We start from the raw sequence: 25,864 nt of genomic DNA, 5'->3' as shown, positions 1-25,864 counted from the left end.
TTTTTTAAATCTGTCCTGAATTGGTAAATTGATCCCAGATGAGCCTTAACTTGAGAATGTTCTATATATGTTCAAGCTTCTACTTATGTTTTATTTTTGTCTTGCTGTCTTTTCATTTCTGTATCACAATGACATGAACTGTCAACAGTTTACAGTACTAACAGCAAATATTTGTTTACATCAGAACACCCCTCCAGAGTTCACTGCTATCAGGGCTGGCCCTGTACATTTTGGGGCCCTATAAGCAGAATTATTTTGGGGCCCTTCTGTCCTCTAAATCAGGGGTGCCCAAACTTTTTGTTATGAAGGGCCAGAAAACTATTTTGATTGAGGGTGGTGGGCTGAAATATACCAAACTCTATTACATTAAAGTTGCCATTGATTTCCTAATTTATTTAATATTTAGAAATTAGGGCAGCGCGGTGGCGCAGTAGGTAGTACTCTTGCCTCACAGCAAAAAGGTCACTGATTCGACCCTCGGCTGGGTCAGTTGGCATTTCTGTGTGGTGTTTGCATGTTTTCTGTTGGTGCCGGTTTCCCCCACGAGCCCAAAGACATACGCTATAGGTGAATTTGGTAGGCTAAATTGTCCATAGTGTATGTGTGTGATTGGAAGTGTATGGGTGTTTTCCATGAATGGAGTGACACTAGTCAAGCTACACTTGTTTTTGCCTTGATTTGCATGCCAATTTGTTCTGCATTGTCCCCTATCCACTGAGTGACAGCATTTATATTTCTAAAAATCAGATTAATTTACAGTTATATTATATTATACAGTTATATTCAATTATAGTTTCAAACTTTCGTTTACTACAGTTTAAAATAGAAACCATGGTAACTGTAATGTGTTAACTGTATGTCTGGCTGTTGTAATGTTTTGCTTTGTTTTTCAGCAGAGTTGTTGAGCAAAGAAGGACTATTGAAGACAACCGCAGGTTGTATTCATGAGCGCGCACATTATATTGTTTTCGTGCTGTTTTCTGAAAGTTTATTCTGTTTAGATAAGTTTGCAGGTCAAACAAAATAAACTATACTCTTAAAACACCTGTCTCGTGTTTTATTTGTCCTCTTCAGCAGCACACTGTCATATAATAAGTCTGTTGAATGCATTTGAATGCAACATGGTTTGACTATAAAGTAGTCTAACAAATAAATAGTTGTTATAAATGTACCTTCATTAGTCAACATTTGGTGTAGGTAATAAAAAGTTAATCAAAAATGTTCTAAGACATAATGGTAATGTTATGGTTGTTACATTACTGTATTTATTATTATTCTGTATGTTTAAAACCAGCAGATTATACTATATATTTAATGTGTCTGTTATTTAAGAATCTGCCTAATAAAAATGTCCTAAGACAAAAATGGGTTTTGTTTTGGTTTTATGTCAAACTACTGTAGGTTTTAGGTTGACTACAGCAGGTTTACTGTAATCATTGGAATGAATTACAGTACTGCATTGCCTCCACTGACAAGCAAACGCATCAAACAGTCTGTAATTTGTACCTCTTCTGTTGCCGTACTCACAGGAAGGGGCGCCAATGAGTTCGGCAGTTGGTTGTTTTTCTCTGATCTCTAAATAGTCAATTGCGGCAATTCGCTATGGTTTTGGACTTAATTTGATGTGGACATCGATCATTCCGCCATGAAGTGCATAAATTATGCGTCACTCGAGCTCATTATAGGGAAAGGAAGACAGGGCAGGAGTTGTTCATCAGTTTGTCCTGAAGCGAAATGTTATTTATCTGGCCATGGCGCATTTTCTGACTGAAGAGGGTGAGTTTGCGGGTTGTTTACAGTTGATGTACTGATATTAGCGTAAGATGACTGAAGAAAGTATGACAAGGAGGCAATTGAATTCATGTGCAGAAAAACTGAAACGTTATGCTAAAGACATGCTGTAATGACATTATCTTTGAGTAACTTAGAAACATTAGTATCTATCTTTATTCTTCATCTGTCTTTATTGGTTTGTTTTAGTTCGAGTCAGTTTCTATTTATTCAAAGAGTAAAATATATTTAGAATCACAGATGTTACATATGTATACACTCACCGGTCACTTTTATTAGGTACACCTTACAAGTACCGTGTTGGACCCACTTTTGCCTTCATGGCATAGATTCAACAAGGTACTGGACATATTCCTTTTTGATTTTGGTCCATATTGACATTATAGCATCACACAGTTGCTGCAGATTTGTCGGCTGCAAATCCATGATGCGAATCTCCCATTCAACAACATCCCAAAGGTGCTCTATTGGATTGAGATCTTTATGACATGGCGTGTTATTCTGCTGGAAGTAGACATCAGAAGATGGATACACTGTGGTCATGAAGGGATGGACATAGTCAGAAACAATACTAGGGTAGGTTGTGACTTTGACATGATGCTCACTTGGTACTAATGGGCCCAAAGTGTGCCAAGAAAATATCCCCCACACCATTATACCACCACGACCACCAGCAGCCTGAACTGTTGATACTAAGCAGGATGGGTCAATACTTTTAAATAGATGCCAAATTCTGACTCTACTATCCGAATGTCAGAGCAGAAATTGAGACTCTTCAAACCAGGCAACGTTTTTCCAATTTTCTGTTGTCCACTTTTGGTGAGCCTGTGCGAATTGTAGCCTCAGTTTCCTGTTCTTAGCTGACAATAGTGGCACCTGTTGTAGTTTTCTGCTGCTGTAGCCCATCCGCCTCAACATTTGATATGTTGTGCTTTCAGAGATGCTTTCCTGCATACCTCGGTTATAACGAGTGGAGTTAATGTTGCCTTTCTATCAGCTCGAACCAGTCTGGCCATTCTCCTCTGACCTCTGGCATCAACAAGGCATTTGTGCCCACAGAACTGCCTCTCACTGGATATTTTTTTCGGATCATTCTCTGTAAACCCTAGAGATCGTTGTGCATGAAAATTCCAGCAGATCAACAGTTTCTGAAATACTCAGACCAGCCCGTCTTGTTCAGTTAATTAAATCACCTTTCTTTCCCATTTTGATGCTCAGTTTGAACTGCAGCAGATTGTCTTGAACATGTCTACATGGCTAAATGCATTAAGTTGCTGCCATGTGATTGGCTGATTACAAATTTGCGTTTATGAGCAGTTGGACAGTTGTACCTAATAAAGTGGCCAGTAAGTGTATTATAACTGTAATATTTCTAATAACATCTGTCAAAAGAAAATGTCAAAATAAGTTACACAGGATGCAGTATAATGACCATAAACAAAACATTCACAGCTTTGAAGCTTGAAATGTCATTAATGACCAAGCCAGTAGTCTTTTGTTTTATTATTAATTTTGGATAAGTTGTCATGTCATTATCCTAAAAATATGTGATCATTAAAATTTTTTGTATGTTTAATTATGATTACATTTAATACGATTTCAATCTAACGTATTTAATCCTGTATTTCTTTTGTTCCTTTTTAGTGTACTCCATGACTTCATCCAGAATTACAGAAGAACACTGCAGGGGCTGCTCATATAAGAAACGAGCACATCATGTCTTCAGCCAAAGAGCGAGATCTAAAGACGATTAGACCTCAGTTTGACTTTTTGAATGCACATTCTCTCTAGCTGACCAGTATTTTCACACAATTAATTCTCACAACAGATACCGAGCATAAATAGATGCAGTGATGCAGACTGTACACGTTATTGAATAGCGTGTAAGAGGTTTGAATGAGTGAAGAGGAACAAACCCCATTGTTTGCAGTGGAAGGGCAGACAGGCAGACGCCCTGAACCAAGACGACTTGCTCCTGTATGGGACGGTGAAGGACTGCCAACCATGGGCGCAGCAATGGGACCATTATTGCTTTGGCTTCAGGACGTGGCTGCGGTGACCCTGCTAAGAGCTCGCAGGACGCTTTTAAGAGCCGCCATCCTGCTGTGTGTCCTTGTGCTTCTCCTCTGGGTCTCCATCTTCTTATATGGGAGCTTTTATTACTCCTACATGCCCAGCGTCAGCTTCTCCACACCGGTGCACTACTATTACAGGTACAGACACATCATCACATTCCTGACCCGTTTTGATAATGGTCTGCTTGCGCACGACTGAGTTTTTCATTAGTTTGGTCCAGTGAACAAATACTGTTGGAGGAATTACTGGTGTTCGTGTTGCATTGTGGGTCATTCATGTTTCACCCCTAACAGGACAGATTGCGAGGCTTCGGATGCCGTTCTCTGTTCTTTCCCGATGGCTAATGTTTCGCTCTTGAAGAACGGAAGAGACCAGGTACATCACAGTCCTGCCATTAATCTGTATTTACAATGAAGAAACAATGCTTAAAAATGCTTTGAGGGGTATACCCGGCATTAGTTTTTGCATGATGTTTACGCCAAAATGTTTTCACCATTTATTTGGTTCTAAACCTTTTTATTATTATTGAGTTTTTTTACCACAAAAGAAGATATTTTAAAGAAAGGTCAAAAACTTTAACCATTGAGCTCTATAATGTTAGTTTTTTTTTCTACCATGGAGGTCAATGTAAAGAGTGTGTAAATGATGACAGAATTTTAATTTTTGTGTGAACTATCCCTTTAAAGATGCATGTACATTTTAACAGTTTTGTGTGGAATGATGGTTGCATTTGACCAGTTCTCAGTAATTGCTTATTAGCAGAATATTACTATAATTGTATAATAATATTTCTGATTAAGGCCTTTTTCCACATGATGATATTTCAAATAAATCAGCACATTACTAACTATTAATAAGGAGCAAATTAAATGTTAATTTTAGGCAAAAGTTTTATTTATTTATTTAATTGTTTTTTTATTTGGCAGGGACAGTGTACATTAATTAGCATTGCGACATATGCACCAGAATTAGCCAGAAGACTATTTTCATCCTTTGTCCCTGGACAGATGTTAAAATTGTCAACCTAAAAAGCAATACAAAAATTATTCAATCAATCAAGCATAGTTAAGAAACACTAAAATAGACATAGTTATGTAGATCTTAATGAAATGTATATGTACGAAATAAACTAAAAACACCAACATTATGTAATAGAGATAAGAAAAGTTAAAACGTATTAAAACAACAAATTATTTAGATGGCAGGCGCACGTGGTAATAGTTTGTTAATAGTGTAGTAAATAAATAGTTTGGTAAAGTTGTAGTTAATAGTTTGTTAATATTGTGAATTGGCCAAAATAATTTAAAAGGATGATTTACACAAAAATAATAAAATAATTTATTTACAGGCATTATCAAATCAGATTTTTATTTTTTCTATTGGTTAAATAAAAACCAATTAAATTAAAAAAAATATTTTATTGTATTATTTTTTCTAATGATTTCCACATTCTTCAAAATATCTTCTTTTGTGTTCAAGATATATAAGAACCATTAGAGTGTGAATTAATGATAAATCGTTTTTTTTTTTATTTTAGTGAACTATTCGTTTAATAAATGTTGGTTTGTTATGACATTGATTTATTAGATTTTTTTTGGTCATATTTTTTATTGTGATAGGTGATGATGTCTGGTCAGGCCTACAGGATCTCTCTGGAACTGGAAATGCCTGAATCTCCTGTTAACGAACAGCTTGGCATGTTCATGGTCAAAATGTCTTGCTATTCCAATGATGGGACAGTTGTTCACTCAGTGGCCCGCTCCGTGAGTAAAGACAGCTGTCATTAAATTGTAATTTTTAATATATATATATATATATATATATATATATATATATATATATATATATATATATATATATATATATATATATATATATATATATAATCCTGTCAGTCATCTTTTAGAATGGGTGTCAAACTCAATTCCTGGAGGGCCGAAGCCCCGTACAGTTTAGTTCCAATCCTGCTCCAACACACTTACCTGTAGGTTTCAAACACGCCTGAAGGACTTGAATTAGTTTGATCAGGTGTGTTTAATTAGGGTTGGAACTAAACTGTGCAGATCTGCGGCCCTTATGGAACTGAGTTTGACACCTGTGTTTTAGAACATAAGTCATTTGATTTAAGGATCACTGTGCAGCTTCAAAATACAAATACAAATGAATAAGTATCTAAATATCCTTTATCAGCCAGCATACAGGACTTCAAAGTTGTCCATGCCATGGTGATTGTTAGTACCTTACTCATGACCATACTAGAATGTTTGGGCCCTATCATACACCCGGCGCAATGTGGCGCAAGGCATGACACAATACTTGTTTACTAGTTTCAGCTTGGCGCAAGAGTTGTTTTGAGGCGTTGCGCTACACTCTTTAACTAGCAAATGCATTAGCGCTCATATGTGCGCCCATAGGCGTTCTGGTCTAAAAAGGAAGGCGTTCTGAGGCGCGCTGCTGGTGCGTTGCTATTTTGAGAAACTATAATAGATTTTTCATTAGACCAAAACAAACCTGGTCTAAACTCCAGCGCAGAGTTGCATCTCGCTTACACACTGCTTAATACACACAAGATGGAGAGCAATATGCAAATGTCTTCACATATGAAAAATGTAAATATTAAGGATATATATAGGATATAATAAGAATATATATATATATAGGATATAAATATAAAGGATTAAAATATTACAAAACATTATTTTTTAGCCTACATAAATATGAAAAGCCACTGCTTTTATGTCTTCTTCATCTCGGGAGGCTTTTTCAGTTCATTCATACCAATTTGCTTTTGTATAATGTTATTATTATTAGCCGTATTATTTATTATATCCATATTTATATTTGTTTTATTAAAAACAAGCTTAGATTTGCCCACCTGCAGGTTTTAGACCATATGGGGCACAGCATGTGTTTTAGGATATAACTCAGGTTTTTGAACACACTTCATTATTGTTGTTCATTTATTTGTTTGCTGGAAATTAAAACTGAATTTAGAAATAGTTTTGAAACAAATATTTGCGCTTAACAAACAAAATTAATTATTTATAGGCTAATTGATGTCTGTGTGTAAAGGTTTCCCTATCCACGAGAGCGAAAGTGAAAGTAGAGCATTTATCTCTCACTCTCGCGCGGTTGATGCTCTGTTAAACTGTTTTCTGTTAAAAAAAAAACTGTTAACTGTTTGCTTGTGAAATGCTCAGTTTTTCCACCTACACTTACTTTACGTCAAGTAAATAGCAAATGCGCTTATGGCACGCCGCAAGGCTCTTAAAGGGAATGGGAGATGAGACTCTGATTGGTTTATTCTCAAAACACACCTATAACTCATTAAGAAAATAAACTCAACCCTTTTAGACCATGCGCCACGGCGCAAAGTGGATTTTCCCATCCTTAAATTAGCAAATATGGATTCTGACACGCCCTGAATGCGTTTGTGCCCTGCGCTTTCCGTTTTGCACATGGACCGTCGAAATAGAGCCCTTTATTTTTTGACATTTGCAAATAAATTTATTGGGTTGCAAATAACTTCCCTATTGGGAAATGCACATGTAAAACTAGCAATATTTTATCGATCCGTTTATTGTGAAATATATAATTATTACGAGGATATTAGCTTTTCAAATGTTTCCATAAAATATCAAGGAGCACACAAACAAACACACAAAACTGAGAGGCAAATCAGCACATAAGAAACAATCTTTTATGTTCTAATGATTGCCAGTAAATGCCTGTTAACTCATAATTACTCAGTCCTTGTTTCTTCCCCATCAGACGATGCTGCACTACCGCTCTAATCTCCTGCAGACCCTCAGCACACTGTTGTTCTCTCCACTCTTGCTGTCCGGCGTGTCTGAGCAGAAACAGCTCGTTGAGGTCGAGCTTTTCCCAGATCTCAAACTAGACATTGTGAGTTTGTCAATTATGAATAAAAGGGATAGAATTGTTATTGAGCGTTTACATAAGACTGATGGGAATGATCATTTTAAGAGCAAATATCTATGTACTGTAAAAACTATATATTGATGTATAGAAGACTGTATATTGATCTGTCTTTTACAGTATCATCCTGCCGTTGGGGCTGTGATCGAGATTCAGTCTCGCAGGGTTCAGATTTATTCTGCCCAGCTGAGGATTCATGCCTACTTTACTGGCGTTAGGTAATTGTCATTGTTTCATTTAATCAGTTTATTTACCATATTTTACAAGATAAAAGTCCCAGTTTTTGCTTCTTGTAAATTAATTAATGCTTGCAATTAATTTCAAGCAAGCAAAATAAGCAAAAAGAGAGACATGTTTGTATTTGTATTATGCAATTTCCAACACCGTTTGTTTAAAGATTTGTGCTATTATTCATTGTCTGATATATCACTCACTAGCAAAAACATCTCTTGAAAGTCCAAAAGGGATTTGTGTGACTGTGTTGTGAAATGCAGTTAGAATGATGCCATAATTCTGCAAAATTATCCTTTATGTTAGAAGATATTTGTTGTGTCACACAAGCAAAGTAGTTTCCCCCCCAAAGATCAGTGTAAATGTACTCACAAATTACATTTAAAAACAAAATCACAAAAAACAAAGAGTAAAGGAGATGAGCCGATGCAGGCGCAATGAAATTATGCAGCACCTAAAAATAGTCCCCAGCAGCAAAAAAGCCCTACACTTAGAACTAGTTAGAATCTGTGTAATATCATTGCGCCTGCTGCAGTCATAGTACAGCTAGTCATATCGACCTAGAAAGGTGCAACTTTTCATTTTTTTCGGTGTCTTAGTACACAATGTAACTACAAAAGAATCAAGCTTCAAAAAAGAAAATTATCAAAACTGTTTTATTTTTTTGAGTGCGATGCTAACGATCTTATCCAATTTAATAATTTATGCTAAGCTAAGCTAAAAGTGTTTCCGCCAGACCTGGCTGAATGGATTCAAAAATGGTAAAACTCAACTATTATCTCTAGGGGAGTTGCAAAATTAACCTGTTTTCAAAAAGGGTGATGTGTTGCATTAAGACCTTCATGTGACGCTCTTCCCTTTACAACAGATTCCTCCTGTATAACTTCCCGGTGATGTCTGCCATTGTTGGAGTGGCGAGTAACTTCACATTCCTCAGTGTGATTGTGCTCTTCAGTTACCTGCAGTTCATCTGGGGAGGCCTCTATCCACCCGAGCAGGTCCGAGTGAAGGTAAGATCAGCAATCACTCAACTTCATTCTCTCTCATTTTGTCCAGATGTGAGACACGGGTGAGTGGGCTGGACAAACCACCTGTAGAAACACACACACACTCTCTCTCTCTCTCAAAAAACCTCCCCCTCTTTACTCCAAATTCTAAACACAAACAAATGACTTTGTATAACCAGCAGTAGTGTGTATTGCCTCTTCTTGTTAAATCGCTGAATTCCTCCTTAATTGTAAGTGGCTTTGGACAAACGCGTCGGCTAAATTAGTAAATTAAATGTCGATGTCTGTTTACACTCACAGGTGATGATAGGAGACTCGACACGTCTTCAGCAGAGACGAGAAGAAGCACGTAAACGCATGCACTCGTCTGCCAGCACTCCTGGTAAAACACCTTACTCACAACCACACACATACGACTGCATTAACCAGACCAACCAGTCACTAATGCACAATGTCTGACTGTTCCCCAGTTATGACATATGGAAGAGATGGAAGTGAACTACTCTCAGATCCGCTTCAGCATCCCAAACAAACCGTTCGAAACAAAGGTACAGGAGAATGCCTGAGACAAATAGAAATGTGATGATTCTTTGTGACTTGTATGCACAGTAACGGAGAGATCATTTCACTGTAGAATCATGTTTGTTTGTGCAGGTGATTTGGACACTCCTAGTGTGATTGGGACGGAAGACCTGAATAACCAACAAGAGGATGAAACTGGTAAAAATATTACATAAAACGTAAATCTCATCACAAATGTAATTTTTTAAACATTTTGTACAACAGTTAAGCAAGCAAAAAGTAAATGAGATGAGAAGATGCTGGTGCTTTTATTATATTTAGTTATTATTATTACTTAATAATTACTTAAATACTTTTATTGCTTTAACATTATTACTTCAATGTTATTATTTTAACATCACTACTAAAGAAGTCGCTTAGGGTGTGTGTTCACACTCTGCAGGTTTGGTTCAATAAAAGAAACTGGTTTTATTCTTCCATTAGTGTAGTTTATAATTATTCTGAAATTTGAACCTTGATGCACACTAACAAGAAGTCAGACATCCCTAATGACATACAGTTGAAGTCAGAATTATTAACCCCTCTTTGATTGATTGAATTATTTATTTCATTTTATTTATTTTTTTATATTTCCCAAATAATGTTTACCAGAGCAAGGAAATCTTCACAGTTTGTCTGATAATATTTTTTCTTCTGGAGAAAGTCTTTTTTGTTTTATTTCAGCTAGAATGACAGCAGTTTTTAATTTTTTAAGACCATTTTAAGGTCCAAATTATTAGCCCCTTCAGGCTTTATTTCTTTTCGATAGTCTACAGAACAAGCCATCGTTATACAATAACTTGCCTAATTACCCTAACCTGCGTAGTTAACCTAATTAACCTAGTTAAGCCTTTAAATGTCACTTTAAGCTGTATAGAAGTGTCTTTCAAAAAAAAATATCTAGAAAAATATTGTTTACTGTCATCAAGGCAAAGATAAAATAAATCAGTTTTATTTTTATTAAATAACTGTTTTATTAAAACTGCTGTTTAGAAATGGGTTGAAAATCATCTCTCCCTTAAACAGAAATTGGGGAAAAAAATAAACAGGGGCTTAATAATAATTCATAATAATAAGTTTGGTCTCAAACTCAAATCCCTGGAGGGCCACAGTTCTGCACAGTTTAGCTCCAACTGACACCTGCTTAATAGTCTCTAGTGGTCTTGAACACCTTGATTATTTGGAACAGCTGTGTTTGATTAGGGTTGGAGCAAAACTAAGCATAGCTGTGACCCTCCAGGAATCCAGTTTGAGACCTTTGCTTTATAGTATCTTTTGTGTTCAACAAAGAAAGGAAGTTCTAAAAGGCCTGGAACACATGGATGCTGTGTAATTGATGGCAGGTTCACATATTGGGTGAACTATTTATTTTGTGTTGTCACTTATGTACACTGGAAGCTTCTGTAGCCAAAACTAATTTTTTTGTGTGTGTGAAGCACACTTGGCAATAAAACTGATTCTGAACTATCCCTTGGATATATTTCAATATGTAATTTATTTCTATGATGTGAAAAATGTATTTTCAGCATCATTACTTCAGTGTTTAATGTCACTCATGATCATTTGCTGCTCAGGAACCATTTATTATTGCAATCAGTGTTGACTTTTTGCCATTTTGCAATTTTTCCCAATGCTTCTAAATCAGCTTAAATAAAAGTATCAATTTAATTTACAAAACAAACAGAAGATGATCAGTGGTTCAAATCATTTGTGACTTATCACATGTTTTGCATAATGAGTATGAGATGTTACCTTCAGGGGAAAAGGTTTAGAGTACCTTACTGTAGATTAAATAGATATCTCTTTAGAAAACTCTTTTTATCTGTTGAGCATTAAGCTATTAAATAGTGATGGCTTAGACTGAGAGTATTTCTCTTTTGTTTATTTATGTGTATACAGTGTATAGAGGTGGATATGTAACTTTTTTTGGGATGGGGCCATAGGGTTGTAGATTTATTTATTTATATACTCATCTGTTTTTATGTACGTTTTGTACATGTTTATCTGTGTATGTGATGACTGCAGCTTGAGGGCAAGAACCCAAGACAAATTTTCCTAACTAGGACAATAAAGTATTACCTTACCTTACCTTACCTTACCTTACCTTATCTTACCTTATCTCATCTTACCTTGGTTGGTGTTTCCTCCATCACCTCGACAGACGATGCTCCTGTTTTTCTGGATGCTCCTCGTGGTGGAGAGAGCAGTTTGACTGAGGAGGATGCAGATGATAAGCAGAGGATGGCAGGAGAGAGGAATGACACTCAAGAAGAAGAAACAGCCCAGCCACAGTCATCAGACACCAGCCTTAGGCAAAGGCCTGGACCCTGGATGAGGCTCTGAGCTACAGCCACATGACGTCTGTTACACTCACTCACAGCTCACACCTTTGACACATTCCTTTTGCAATGCACTGAGAATTACCATAAGAAAATTTTTGATGCATTTGGAAACCAGTTTACCTCATCTAGCTGATCGAGAGCATTTCCTGTTTTGCTGCATTTGTTTTTTAGTTTAATACTTCCTACAGGTCTCATCCTGACATGCTTTAATGTGCCATTACTGAGCAGTGTGGTTCTGTTACAATATGAGCTCTGCATGTAAAGTGTAATCACATTATTAGCATTAACATTTTATTCAAAATTCTCAGCAGTCTTCTTTACTGAGAAGTTTAGCATTTTTACATATCTAAGCAGTTCTTGGGAATGGTAAATAGTTTATTTTACTTCATTTTAAGTTGTTTTTAATGTTGGAAATGTTGAAAATCTTATTTTAAGAGGATTGTTACTTATGAAAATTAAGTTGTGGACTATGATATATAATTTATTAGGGAATAATAATGTTACATATTGTGTAAAAATAACATTATAAGTATTTTAAATACATATAAGTTTATTATATTATGTATTAATATTGTTTAATGTCTGAGACGTAAGATGATGATGATAATATATTGTTATAAAATAGCACACTAATAATTGTTACTATTACTATATAAATAATATTGCAATACTAAAAGAAATACTAAAACTACTATAAAAAGGCATATGGTGCTTAACCGGTAATGTTTTGTTACAGATTTATGCATATATTTTCTCTTTCACCAAAGAGTTGCTGTTATTTGTGTTTTACTTTTATTCCATAGCACTTCTGATCATATCGGAAGCTTATTGTGTTCATGTTTTGTTACGCTTTTTGTGTTTATTTAATAAAATCATATATGATGTAAATGAAAAACAAAAGTCGTTCGTCGTCGCTCATTGCTGTTGTGCACCAGATGGCGGTAGTGACGTGATGAGCGAACTGTCCGCTGGGTATTCGAAGAAGAGTCAGTAGTAGCAGCTGCCCAGCACGGAGGCAGATTATTTCTGGCACGAAACACGGATAAGAAAGCATTTCTTCGGATCTTTCAGCCGTTCAAAGTGTTATCTTAACGCCTCTCTGTTTGGTGTTTTTTATAAAACTACTAAAATAACACCTGGGAGTCGTATATATCTTACATTTAAAGTAGCGTGAAGCCTTCTGAAAAGATGGCGACAGCAGACGACTCGCGCTACTATAATGGTAAGTTTGAGCCGTTAACAAAAGCTCTCGCGTCCATTTCAATGCCTTCACATTTGTATAGTTGGATTAAGATTATACACTGTCATACTGCGTCCCAGAACCTGTTTTCTTCTTCTCTGTATTCTCCAGCTGTGTAGCGTTAGGATTTACATAAGTTCATCTAGCCAGCTAGCTTATTTGTAAGTCGCCGTTGTGTTTTTGTTGTATGAGCTGATTTTGACCAACGCTAAACGCATTGTCTTGATTCATTTAGCCGCATTTTGCCGTATTTATTGGAATTACATAGAAATTATTGAGCGGGATGAACTGGCCACATGGTGGTAATGCGTGTTGAGCTCGTGTTGAACTTATGTGGTATCGTATTGACTAACCTGAAGCAATGATGTCGAGACCCTAATGCTAACAAAAGAACCCAAATGAGCCTTTTGGCAGGTTAACTCTGTGTACTCTGACTATTTGCCATAAAACACTCAGAAAAATAGTTTGTGTATTTAATTAGACACTATTGAATATGTTTACAAAGTTATACAAATTTATCAACGATTATTTGTTGTATTGTGAGAGGCAATTAAAGGCATAGTTCACCCCAAAATGAAAAGCCTGTCATCATTTACTCGCCCTCCTCTAGTTTTAAACCTCTTTCAGTTTCTTTCTTGTTGAGTTCAAGGTTAGATATTAAAAATACTTGTATTATAGTGTATTTGTTCCTGCTATGAAAGCCAACTTTTTTCCAACTTTTCCCATAATATCTTGTTTTATGCTCAAGAGTGGAGAGAAATTCCTAAATGTTTATAACCATTTGAGTGTGTAAATGAGAAAATGTTTACGTGAACTACCTCTTAACATATATTAGTTGCACATAATATAAGAGCTATAAACGCATAATACTAACTGTACTTGCTTAAAATCATGTAAACACAAGCTTCTATGATATCTCAGTAATAAAATGTCCTTTGTATATTTATATTAAATAATTGAGAGCTATTAAGCTATAAGTTTTAAATTTTAATAATATGTGCATGATTACAATTTCTAAAGAAAAAGCATAAACACATTAAAACTGCCACTATAATACATCTAAAAATATAATGAATAAAATAAAGGTATAAAAAATTTTCCATAGTGGGATAATCTGTTTTACTATTGTAAATAGTGTATAGTCAGGAAAAGCAAACATTCTGTTCATTTTAGTGCATTTTCTGCTGAGCTTTTAACAGGCTTAATTTTTGAAAATAAAATATATTTTTTTAACAGACTAGCTAGCCAGACTGGATTTATTACTTTGCTATTTAATTCTGGAAGTGTGTGTTTGGTTTTAAGGTGAGAAAACATAAGCAGAACAATGTTTTTCACTTGTCCACTTGTGCTCCAATCAATCAAAACACATACTAAATGGTAGATCACCACAAAATGAAAATGCCTCATCATTTACTCTTCCACCATATGGTTTTAAACATCTTGAGTTTCTTTCTTCAGTTGAACACAAAAGATGTTTTGAAGAATGCTGTTTGCAAGGATTCATAATCTTCAATAGTAGGAGCAAAAATTACCATGGAAGTCATTGGGTTTTGTCAACTCTAAATGGTTTAGGTGTAAACACGTTTTTTTTTTTTTTTTTTTTTTTTTTTTTTTTTTTTTTTTTTTTTTTTTTTGTTACAGCAAAAAAAGTCTACATTGTAGACCATTTTCAAATGCTGATTCTTGCACTTGTTATATAGTTAGCACTAGGCATGGGCCGGTATAAGTTTTGGACGATATGATATCCTTGGATAAATATACCACAGTTTGAGTTTGACTACAGCTCCAAAATGTTTTTTTTTATGTCCGAGTAAACAAACAATTTTTTTCCCCCATTGAATAAAATTTCTTTTATTTTAGGAAATATTTATAATATTTTGAAACCGTAAACATGTCAAGCTAAATAATTAAAATAAATCATTGATTTCTGCTGTCTTCATTCATTGATTTCAAAAACACGTTTTTATTGACAACACATTAAAAAAAGGTGAGAGAAAAAAATACATAGACTTTATAACAGAAAACTTTGTTTTGAAACCTCGACTTTTCCAAATCGCTGTAAACCTTGAAACCAGTTATCTTCCCATGGCTAATTGGCACATTTGTTCAAGGATTATGACACATCAGTTGTGTTTGTTAATGACACGTTCACACCTCTGACTCTTTCATCCTTCAGAGCATGATGACCGTGTTGGTGGACCAAAGCATCGCAACCGTAAAGGCAGAGGCCCTTTCAGAGCCCCCTTGTACAGTGATCAGATGTCTCGTCCAAGGCATCGAGGAGGTCACAGCGGGGGAGGTGGAGGAGGAGGAGGAGGTGGCGGCCCTGGCCCCCGGTCAAGACTTCATGATGATGATGGAGACGTGACCATGTCTGACATCCCTCAAGACAGCTCGCAGCGCAGATAGTAAGCACTTGTGGATGCGGAATTATACTTTTATTTGTGCGATGATCAAGTTAACGTTTCATGCTTTCTTGTAGTAATCCATATGGCAGACAACAAAACCGTCGTGATGACCGCAATCGCAAAGGTGGAAGAGGAGGTGGTGGAAATGACGATAGAGGTGGCAACCGATTTGGAGGCAGAGGAGGAGGAGGAGGAGGGGGCGGCGGTGGAGGACTATCTGATGGAAGAAGCAAGAACTGGTTTAAAATGACGGTTAGTGCATTACACATTAATAACACATGAGATATGCTTTTATAATCATGCCAATGCTTTGAAGTACTTCTAGTTAAATTAAAGAATGAAGAAGTGTTAATTTAAACATTTTTAAAGTGCTTTTGACACTTTAAGTTCCTAGAGGGCTGCAGCCCTGCACATTTTAGTTTTAACCCTGCTTATCAGTAGGTTCAAGCCTGAAGGACTCAATTAGTTTGATCTAGTGTGTTTAATTGGGGTTAAAGTTAAACTGTGCAGAGCTGAGGCACCTGTTTGACACCTGTGTCTTAAAACAACCTACTGTATAAAGTTGCAAATAAATCAACGTGACTATACTTGCAGAGGTTTGTCAAATATCAACATGGCTACTATCAGATGTTTGCATATTCATTAACGTATTTATCTAAACACCACACTAAGTAATGTGAGCTACATTGGATTGTTCATTAACAATATGCTGCTCGTGGTATTGAAAATGTCTTTTTACCAATGAATGGCGATCAAAAAAAAGAATTTTAGTTTAGTGGGGTCTTTGGATTTACTTAAAACTTGATAATCATCTTATTTGCATATTATATTGTTACACATTATTCTGTGTATTTGTTTATGTCATTGGCTCACTCTTGTTGTTTGTGTGTTGTGTGTAGTTATTGTTAAACAAAGTGTGATATAAATAAACTGTCATTATCGTTGTCATATATTGTGCTTATGTTTGACCACAGATTCCTTATGGGAAGAAATACGATAAAGACTGGCTTCTTTCTTCACTTCAGAGTGTCTGTCCCATACCATTCCATGCCGTTCAAGTAAGTCAAGAATTTTCTCTAAAATGTTTTAATAATCAGATGACTTGCTAAATGTAATTTTTTTTTTTACTTCTCTTGGAAATAGTATCATCTGGATGGGAACAGGGCCCAGTTTTATGTTGAAGACTCTACAACCGCTAACGCTATATTTAAAGTTTCACGTAGAATAACGGACAAAGATGGATATAAGGTAAAATATACTTTCGTTACACTAAATGCATCATAAATAACTAGAAGATGACAGAAATCCCATTATCATTCAATTGAAGTGCATCTACAGTAAGATAAAGAAATATTTGTTATTTTAAAGATCTGTATAAGAATTTTAGTTCAGTCCATGTACTTAAGAGTTTAACTTGATGCCAATCTTTGATGGACAGGTGGCTGTTATCATGAACAGCTGCCCCCCACCCACTTTAATTCACTCTGATCTGAAGCCTGCAGATCTTGAGCATTTGAAGGTGAGTGATTGTTAAAACATCTTATTGATTTTCATTTAGATGATTTATGGATTATTTATTATTTCCTGTAACTATAATTTGTTGTTTGCAGCAATGCATGGCCAAACGATTTGATGGATCACAGCAGGCTCTTGACCTGAACAACATCAGGGTCGATCCAGGTTTGCATTTTTTCATTCTTTCTCCACTTAAATGTGTTTATTGGGTTTGACTTGTTTTTGTTTCTCATCAGTTTTCTTCTTTTCCAACAGATTTGGTTTCACAAAATATTGAGGTTACCTTGAACCGGAAAAACTCCATGTGTGCGGTCATTAAGATTATTGAGGAAAACATTCCTGAGGTACAAGATGTCTCTCAAAAAGTTCAAGAATGTACAACTTTTGTTTTTTGCTTTTTAAGTTTTGGGTCAGTTTGACTTTGAATTGATACTTAAAATTAGTTAAGAAATGTATGATGTTACAAGCATAGCTTTGTTACAAAACTTGTAACAAATCCTTTTCATTAAATATGGTTTCTACAAAAGTGTTAAGAAGTGCAACCATTTTCAACACCTAGAAGAAATCGTTCTGCTCATGATATTAGGGTATAGAATTATTTCTGAAGCATCACAAAACAAGACATTTTGCAATAACAGGGAGAGATGATATTTAAATTGTAGATTATTAAATGTTCGAAAAACAAAAAGGTTATTTTTTATTATAATGTCTGATTTAATAAACAAACAAACATGGCTTTAAGCTTTTACAAAGGCATTGAAAAAAACAATCATACTGAATGTAAATATGTGTGCATAACTCATAATGTTTTTCTTTTACCCCATTCATAGCTGGTTTGTCTAAACCTAAGTAATAACCGGTTATTCAGGCTGGATGACCTGGTGGATATTATCCACAAAGTTCCCAACCTAAAAATTCTCAATCTGTCACACAATGAGGTATGAATGTGCTCTCTGATGCCTGTAGATTTATCTTGCTACCTGTAATTCTTTCAGTCATGTGTCATTGTTTCATGTTTTAGCTGAAGACAGAAAGAGAACTTGATAAGCTAAAGGGTTTGAAGCTGGTGGATCTCTCACTGGAGGGAAATCCTTTGTGTCACCATTTCAAGATCCATGCTGACTACATCAGGTTAGTCTTACGTGCCATTTATTGTCTGGTGAAGATTAAGCCAGAAAAATACTATACACAAGTACATCGATGCCAACACTTACGAACATGTGCTCTTACATTACTTAACAGAAACAAGCCTCGATACTTTAATACTTTAAACTGTAGAGGCTGATCTGAAAGAGAAACATTTAAAATTTGCTAAGATTGCAACACATACTTATGAATTGCAGTTTAAACTATTCGAGAACACAATCTTGCACAGTTAGTGCGTCTGCGTTCAAGTACTTGCGTACAGTGTGTTTCAGGTCTGAAATAGAACAGTTGTGTGTTTGTGCACTCGTACAGATGAATGAATGAATGCATGCCTATACATACACCACCTGTAAGAACAACAGATAACAAATAAAGGCCTTGGTGTACTTCAGACGAAGGTCTTTTTCATTCTTGGTTTGAAGTATACCAGAGCCGTAATGCTGGAAGGGGGTGGTTGTGTTTTGTAAAATACACCCAAAAAGCATGTCAGTCACTAACTCTATTATAGACAACAGACCAATGTGTTGTGTATGGAACATTTTAACATTCTTCAGTTGAATATTGCATTTTATTATTATTTTTTTTTCTTTTCTTTCTGGATGAACCACTGCCCACCAAGGCAGAGATAAAGAAAATGTCCTTTTTTATCATTGCAGTTGTTTTTGTAATCATTGCATGTTATAAAACGGAAATCATAATTCATAAGTCCCACCCCTTTGTACTTCTGGTCATTCAGCCCTGTCTGTAACGTGCAGGTGTTTTAATCCTGCAAATAATTCTTCACTACTTCAACCATCAGGCATATGATAATAATATTCATATGTTCACGTTCCAGTGGCAACCCAGTAAGAATAAATTTTTCCTAATTTTTTTTTTTATAGACTTCACACTTGCTTTGCTTCATTCTTGCTTCATTTCGATCCTATTCTCTGCCCTCACACTGTTGGCCCTGTAGCTTTTTGCACAGACGAAATGTAATCGCCTAAAATTTAAGTATATAATACAGTTACATTACCTCATAGTTCAGTAGTCAATTCAAAAAGTTCAGCAGCTTCAACATGTGACCTCCCAGAATGCCTATGGATAAGTTTCTTAAAGGACAGAACGTACTGCTGGAAATGATGCTCTGTAAAGTACATTTGTCCTCCACCTTTCCAAAACGCCGGCACCCTCCTCCCTCCCACCCGCCCTGCACATGTGACACCTGAAGCACTGCTAGTGCTGCGTGGCCAGTGAGAGGCTGGTTAGTCAAAGACGGGTAAGATCCCAACTTTGAGCATGGGACAACCTAAGGCAGGCACAGCCGCAAAACTGGCCACAGCCAACGATTCGAAGATAAAGAAGACTGGAGTGAAGAAGACGAGATGTTCCAGAGGAGATGCTGCGGGTGGAGAAGGAGAGGGGAAGGTTTTTAAGAGTGACCTTGAGCCGAGCTCTGCTCCATAATGCGAGCTTTGTTGCATGGTGAATAATGAGAGGCAGTTCTCTCGCTGTTTGTGAATTCAAACTGAGGTGGAGGATAGTTGGTCAGATTGACCTTTTTCACGATCTTCGTCCTAGAGCATGTTGAAGGAAAAAATAAAGCATCAGATCTACAATCCTGCAAAGGCAAAACGCTGAGAGGAAAATACTGGAGAGGATCACAGGAACAGCTTTGAAATATTTCAATGTAAAAATAGATTACTAATTAGATTACATGGGAAATTGTACCGTAAGCTGTCTGGGCTCAAATAAAGCTTTGATTAATTGCTTGAATAAATACCCTGCTGTTCTTAATTTTAATGGTGGGGTCCAAATTGAGTAGACCAAATAGCCCATACAGCTTTTATAGTGTATTTTACTGTTTGTATTATTATGATCTGTTCAAAAGCTCAGGGTTCAACAATTGTGACGTTCTGGTTTTATATTCATTAACTTTTGTTAATTTATTTTTAACAAACCTTCTTTTAAACCCTCTCTTTTGGTGTTGTTTCATACTGTATGGCTGTGCGTTTGCTGTCTTATTACTGGATTATGCTTAATTTAGTACACTAGTGCCCAAACACACTTTTTGTGTGTGTTTGTATGGCTGAATTTCATCAGTTTTACTTTTAAATGAGAAATTCATTTATTGATCTTTTAACAATTAAAATAAATTCCCTCCCTTAAACTAGCAACTATGAGCACCATATTTCTTTTGTAACTGCCATCTTGAATAGATTTCTTGAACATAGTTTTGTCATTAGTCATTCAAAACATCATTTGCAACATTTTAAGAAAATGTTTGCAACCTAAAAAAAAATTGTCAGTGCCTGATGCTGTTTGATAAAAATAAATGAGTTTTGCTGATAAGTAACACCAGCATGACCAGATTATAGCATTCGTTTATCAAACAACATACTCTTTTTGCTAAATGTGTGCCAAAAAAAAAAGCGAAGCAAAATAAACAAAACAAATACAGACAGAGCGACTGACTGACTGATGGTGTGAATGTTCACCAAACTCTACCCCTCACAACACCCCACTGCCCCCATCCTTTGCCAGCCTGCGTGTGTCTGTTCGACCTGTAGGGGCACCAGTGGTGAGTATTGTGATTGGGTAAGTACCATGTGCCGGGGGCGGGAGGGAGCTGAAACAAGGCTGTGATTGGCTCATTGGTGCTCTGACTCAAACGCTTGTGTTTTTGTCATTTTTATTAGTACAAGACATACTTGATGGGTTATTGAGGAAATCTTGAGCTATTTGTTCAACTTGAAAGGAATGGTTTTTGTTTGTTGGTTAAAGACACTACTGTTGAAATGTTTGAGGTTAGTAGTTTAAAAAATTATGTAAATGTCATAGTAAAGACTTAAATTAATAATTTCTATTTTGAATAAATGCCTCTTGTTGCTTTCTGATCATCAAGACTTTCAGTAAAAATATCAAATGTTTTTTGTTAATGATAAAACTTTCTTGAGTAGCAAATTGGCATGTTATTTATTAAGTATTGTGTGACACTAGCTACGTTTCCATCCAAAAATGCAAATTAAACTTATGTGCATAAGAAGCGTTTTCATCCAAGTGGTCAAAGAGAACAAAATTCAGCCACTTCCTGATTAACTGACGCCAAATATCAACAGTAAAAACTAAATTTGCTGCAGGATAAGCTGTGTGAATCTTTTCTTTATATAATAAATGACCTCAGAAGACAATGTAACACGCAATGAATGTGTGGTGTTTGTTGGCGTCAGACGTGGAGCACAGATGTTCTTGCCAATTATTGAGGTAATTAATAATTTAATAACACTAAAACTGTTGTTTTAGAATGACTAAAAGAACAGTTCAGATGTTTTACAATGTGCTCAGCCTGCTGGTTTGTCCATTCACAAACATTTTTATAATCACATTTTCTTATAACAAAATCACATGACACTTTATTTTTATTTTTAATTAATACTTTAATTTGTTCAGTAAAAGTGTTTCCATCGTAGTTTATGCGCATCTTGTCAAATAAAAAGTTTATCCTACTCTGTTATACTTGTATGTTTTTTTAATGCACATTTTTAAAATGTATGCACAGCTTGGCGTTTCTATCAACTGATTTTTTTGTATATATTTTTTATGCACATATCCAAAATCCACATAAAAATAGGTGAACGGAAACGTAGCTACTGAAGCTTTGCCATCATTTTGCCAAAGAATATGAATTTTAAAATAGATTAAAATTAAAATGTTTTGAAGTATTTCAGTTATTGCTATTGTTTTAGTAGAAATTAATGCAGCCAAATCACACCAGCCTCATCTTTTGAATGGTAGTGTACATTAACGTCTGTGTGAAAGTTCACAGTATCACAATATCTCAAGCCTGATGGATAATTATCTGTAAGTAAATGTTTTCTCTGATTACTGAACACTTAAGATGCCCCGGCTCAAGTTTTTGGGTGTTCATGTGGGATATTTCAATGACGCATATGTGTCTCGTACTAACTCACTTTTGTTCTGTCTTTGTGATTGTTGGACAGTGCCATTCGGGAACGATTCCCCAAGCTGCTCAAACTGGTAGGAAGTCCCCTGTGTTTAACTATTGGTGTCGCTTTGTTGTGTGCTAACTTGAACATGCAATCATGTTCATCCTAATTGTACTTTATGCTCATTTCTTGGTTTTTAACAGGATGGACATGACCTTCCACCTCCTATTGGTTTTGACTTGGATGATGGTCCATCCACTCTTCCACCTTCCAAGGTTTGTACTAGTTTTGATACATTCTTCATTTTTGAGCAAGCCACAGTTGACTTCCATACTTAATCTCTGTCTTTTATTGTGAACACAGGCAAGCTACTTCTGCTCTGAGGAAATCAAGAACATCATCCTTTGTTTCCTGCAACAGTATGTATATGTGGGTCTTTATAAATTAGTTTTTGTCAAAGTAAAACGTTCAAACATCTGTCTCATTGTTTAGGTTTTACAACATATATGACTCTGGAAACAGACAGCCACTGCTGGACGCCTATCATGACGGAGCCACTTTCTCCCTTAGCATTCCCTTCGTTTCCCTGAACCCCTCAAAGTATGTTATCATTTTTTCAATCATCACTTTTTTTTTTTTTCCTAATAAACCATATAATCTGGTGTGCCATCATTTGGCATGTTTTTGAGTGTTTTTCTCAATCTGTGTCTGCAGAAGTACTTTAGGGGAGTATCAGAAAGACAGTCGCAATATCAAGCGCATGAAAGACCCTAGTAAGTAAATACTGAATACATCTTTACACTACATCTTTCATTTCTGTTTTGTAGGTTCTATGGCTTCACTATAATATATTTAATTAACATGGTCTAAAATAACACCAATTGCTTTAAAAATATGACATCTATATATTATTATTACTTTCATTTTTGTAACTGGCCATTAAGCTGTGTGTGTGTTGTTTAATTTTAGAATGGGGAAGTTAGGATACACAATCTAAATTGTCACATTGTAAATGTGAACTGGGTTGATGGACATGTATGACCGTTATGCAGAGTTTTAAGACGCCTTGTAAAGTGGAACTAACTTCAACTTTTACACACATCGCCATTCATCAGTGTCATGCCTAGTTTAGACTGCAAGATTGTAGCCCTGATTTTGACTCGCCGACAGGTTTTGAGAAATCGCAGACAAATGCCTGAAATCACTGGCCAATTTGTGCTCATTCACCTGAGTACCAATCCCACAGTGTGAACTATCAAAGATGTGATCTGAGAGAATTGCAGATGAGTGGCTGATGCCAGATAAATATCTGGAGCTGATGCTGATTTAAAATCATGCTCTGTGAAATGTTCTGATTAAAAACAACATCTGCAATTAACTACAGCCAATGAGAGAGCAGCATCCACTAGTATGTGTATCTGCAGGCCAGCGGGATGTTGGGAGAAGTTAAAAGGGCCTATTTTCAAGAAATATAGGAAAAACTTTAGAAATTTTGCAGGAGCACCCGTATGTTTGACTTGTCATGTGAGCAATATCACAACTGGGTCGAATAAGTTAAATTGCTAATTACCGTTAAAAGCTAGTTGAGCAAAATAAGTACATTTTCTACCCTATTAAAGACCTCTTTCTCATTATGTAGTTAATAACAAAATATTACTACGTGACCTGGCGTTGTTTCCATGTAACTTCTCGCAGCTGTTTGGTTGTGAGATGTAGTTTGCGGACTGAGACAAAGTTGTCGACAATTCTCCCTATTTTAAAGTCATGCGGTGTGAAGCTGACGCTGATATATCTTGCAGTGTAAAAAAAGCAGTGGCAGAATGCTACCCCCGATAGTCATGCAGTTTGAAAACTTCAGTGACACGACTACTTTGAGAATCGTGCAGTCTGAACTCGGCATTAGCTGCAATGCAGGGGACCAATCAGAAAAAAAACTTGAAGGGACAGTACAGGTGCTTATAGAGGCTGTGTCTGGATCCCCTTTTTCCCCAAGGCATTTTTAGATGTGTACTTATTTAGTTTTGTACATGCCCACTCAAATTTAGTGTTTGGCAGGTGTTCATGTTAGACCGTGAATAAAAATACTCACCTCTATTTTTTTTTACCACAATTTGCCCAACTTTGTTGAAACAAATTTTGTCTACAATATTTCAACAAATGTTACATGTTTAGTATCTGTTTTTTTTAAACTCTATTGACCATTTTTATTTCAGCAACACGGTACCGTTTGATCAAACACACACGATTGAATGTGGTGGCTTTCCTGAATGAACTTCCCAAAACACAACATGACATCGCCTCATTTGTCGTTGATGTCAACACCTACACGGTGAGTGCAGCTTTCCACGTTGTTAGTATGTTTCGTATTTCATATTAAGGTATGTAGTTTTTATTTCCGCCTTTTATTGTTCTCAGGCTACACTGTTGGCATTCACAGTCTGTGGAGTTTTCAAAGAAAGTAAGTTCCTTAATTTTAAATCCTTCAGAGTGTGTGTGAGCTGTGTGATCCACAACCTAATTTTTTGCTCTTCTCCCTTTAAAGTGGATGGAAAGTCCAGAGAGACCTACAGAGCCTTTTCCCGGGTGTTCATCGCTGTTCCTGCAGGAAGCACTGGGTAAGTCTGAAAGTCTCATTTGTTTGATTTTTAAACACATGGCTTTAGTTTGATTATCAGTGTAACTTTAACCTGTTTTCAACCTTTCAGTCTGTGTATTGTGAATGACGAGCTGTTCGTTCGAAACGCCACAACGGAGGAGATTCGCCGCGCATTCGTCGCTCCAGCACCCACGCCATCCAGCAGTCCTGTGCCCACTCTGTCTGCCCACCAACAAGAAATGCTTGCTGCCTTCTCACTGAAATCCGGAATGAACCTCGAGTGGTCTCAAAAGTAAGGGCTCAGTTAATTACTGGATTGTTGTAGAGTCATATAAAGTTGGACTGAATGTTTCTTTTTATTCTTTTAATCAGGTGCCTACAAGATAATGATTGGGATTTTGAAAGAGCCGCTCAGATCTTCACAGGCCTCAAGGTAAGCCAGTATCACTTGCTTATGATTCGCACAAAGATAAATAATTGAATATCCTGTGTTTATAGTACTTTGTCTTTTACAGGCACAAGGAAAGATCCCAGATGTTGCGTTTGTGAAATGAGTTCATGTTGAAGCTTTTCCAGAAACCATGAGGTGCTTTTCAGATTCTGTCCTCCTCGAATATTTTTTTTTCTTTTTTGTATAATTCTTGTTTTTCTGATGGAAAACGTTCTCCACAAAGGAAATAATTCGTTTACAGAGCAAAAATATGAGACAAATAAGGAAAAATAAAAGTCGAGCGAAGACAAATAGTGACTCAGGAAGACACTAAGACAATGTTTTTCCTCCTTTTGTGAATAATTTCCCCCCTCACCAACTCTGCGGTTCGATGTTTCCTTAAGTTTTAAATTGTCATGTCCAATAGGGGACAGTTGTGGCAAATAAAGTACACGTTCATTGCTTGTGTTTTGTAAAATAAATATTAATTATGATCTTACGTTGTTCAAGACTGAAAGTATTTTACTGTCTATCTACAGTTGAAAAGGAAAATATAACACTTCAGTTCAGTTGAATGTGTCCGTTTGTAAAATACTGTGAATATGCTGTCATAAATCGTACCTCCGTTCTTTTACTCTGTGCCCCTTTTATTGTTA

The 25,864-nt window shown here is 36.1% G+C and overlaps 2 protein-coding genes across 3 annotated transcripts; both read left to right on the top strand.

Annotated features, from left to right (window-relative positions):
* The first annotated feature begins 1,529 nt into the window (after positions 1 to 1,529).
* Positions 1,530 to 12,842, top strand: bscl2 (BSCL2 lipid droplet biogenesis associated, seipin). 2 transcript variants are annotated; one of them, NM_001423731.1, is given in 11 exon segments: positions 1,530 to 1,776; positions 3,436 to 4,004; positions 4,161 to 4,242; positions 5,487 to 5,630; positions 7,639 to 7,773; positions 7,927 to 8,024; positions 8,906 to 9,047; positions 9,345 to 9,426; positions 9,515 to 9,592; positions 9,699 to 9,764; positions 11,767 to 12,842. In NM_001423731.1, coding segments are annotated over 10 exon segments (1,218 nt in total). In that variant the 5' UTR covers positions 1,530 to 1,776; positions 3,436 to 3,795; the 3' UTR covers positions 11,949 to 12,842.
* Positions 12,843 to 12,928: 86 nt separating this feature from the next.
* On the top strand, positions 12,929 to 25,842 carry nxf1b (nuclear RNA export factor 1b). The gene is made up of 21 exons (XM_001923926.7): positions 12,929 to 13,169; positions 15,364 to 15,595; positions 15,670 to 15,847; positions 16,570 to 16,653; positions 16,739 to 16,843; positions 17,034 to 17,114; positions 17,206 to 17,275; positions 17,366 to 17,454; positions 17,941 to 18,048; positions 18,132 to 18,241; positions 22,237 to 22,273; positions 22,386 to 22,457; positions 22,546 to 22,601; positions 22,675 to 22,782; positions 22,897 to 22,955; positions 24,396 to 24,511; positions 24,598 to 24,640; positions 24,725 to 24,797; positions 24,888 to 25,070; positions 25,151 to 25,211; positions 25,294 to 25,842. Exons 1-21 carry the CDS (start codon positions 13,136 to 13,138, stop codon positions 25,330 to 25,332), a joined length of 1,938 nt encoding a protein of 645 aa, XP_001923961.2. The 5' UTR covers positions 12,929 to 13,135; the 3' UTR covers positions 25,333 to 25,842.
* The last annotated feature ends 22 nt before the right edge of the window (positions 25,843 to 25,864 follow it).

This window comes from Danio rerio, chromosome 21 (genome assembly GCF_049306965.1).
Source record: "Danio rerio strain Tuebingen ecotype United States chromosome 21, GRCz12tu, whole genome shotgun sequence".
Taxonomy (NCBI): Eukaryota; Metazoa; Chordata; class Actinopteri; order Cypriniformes; family Danionidae; genus Danio; species Danio rerio.
This window is presented reverse-complemented; position numbering and strand designations above follow the sequence as displayed.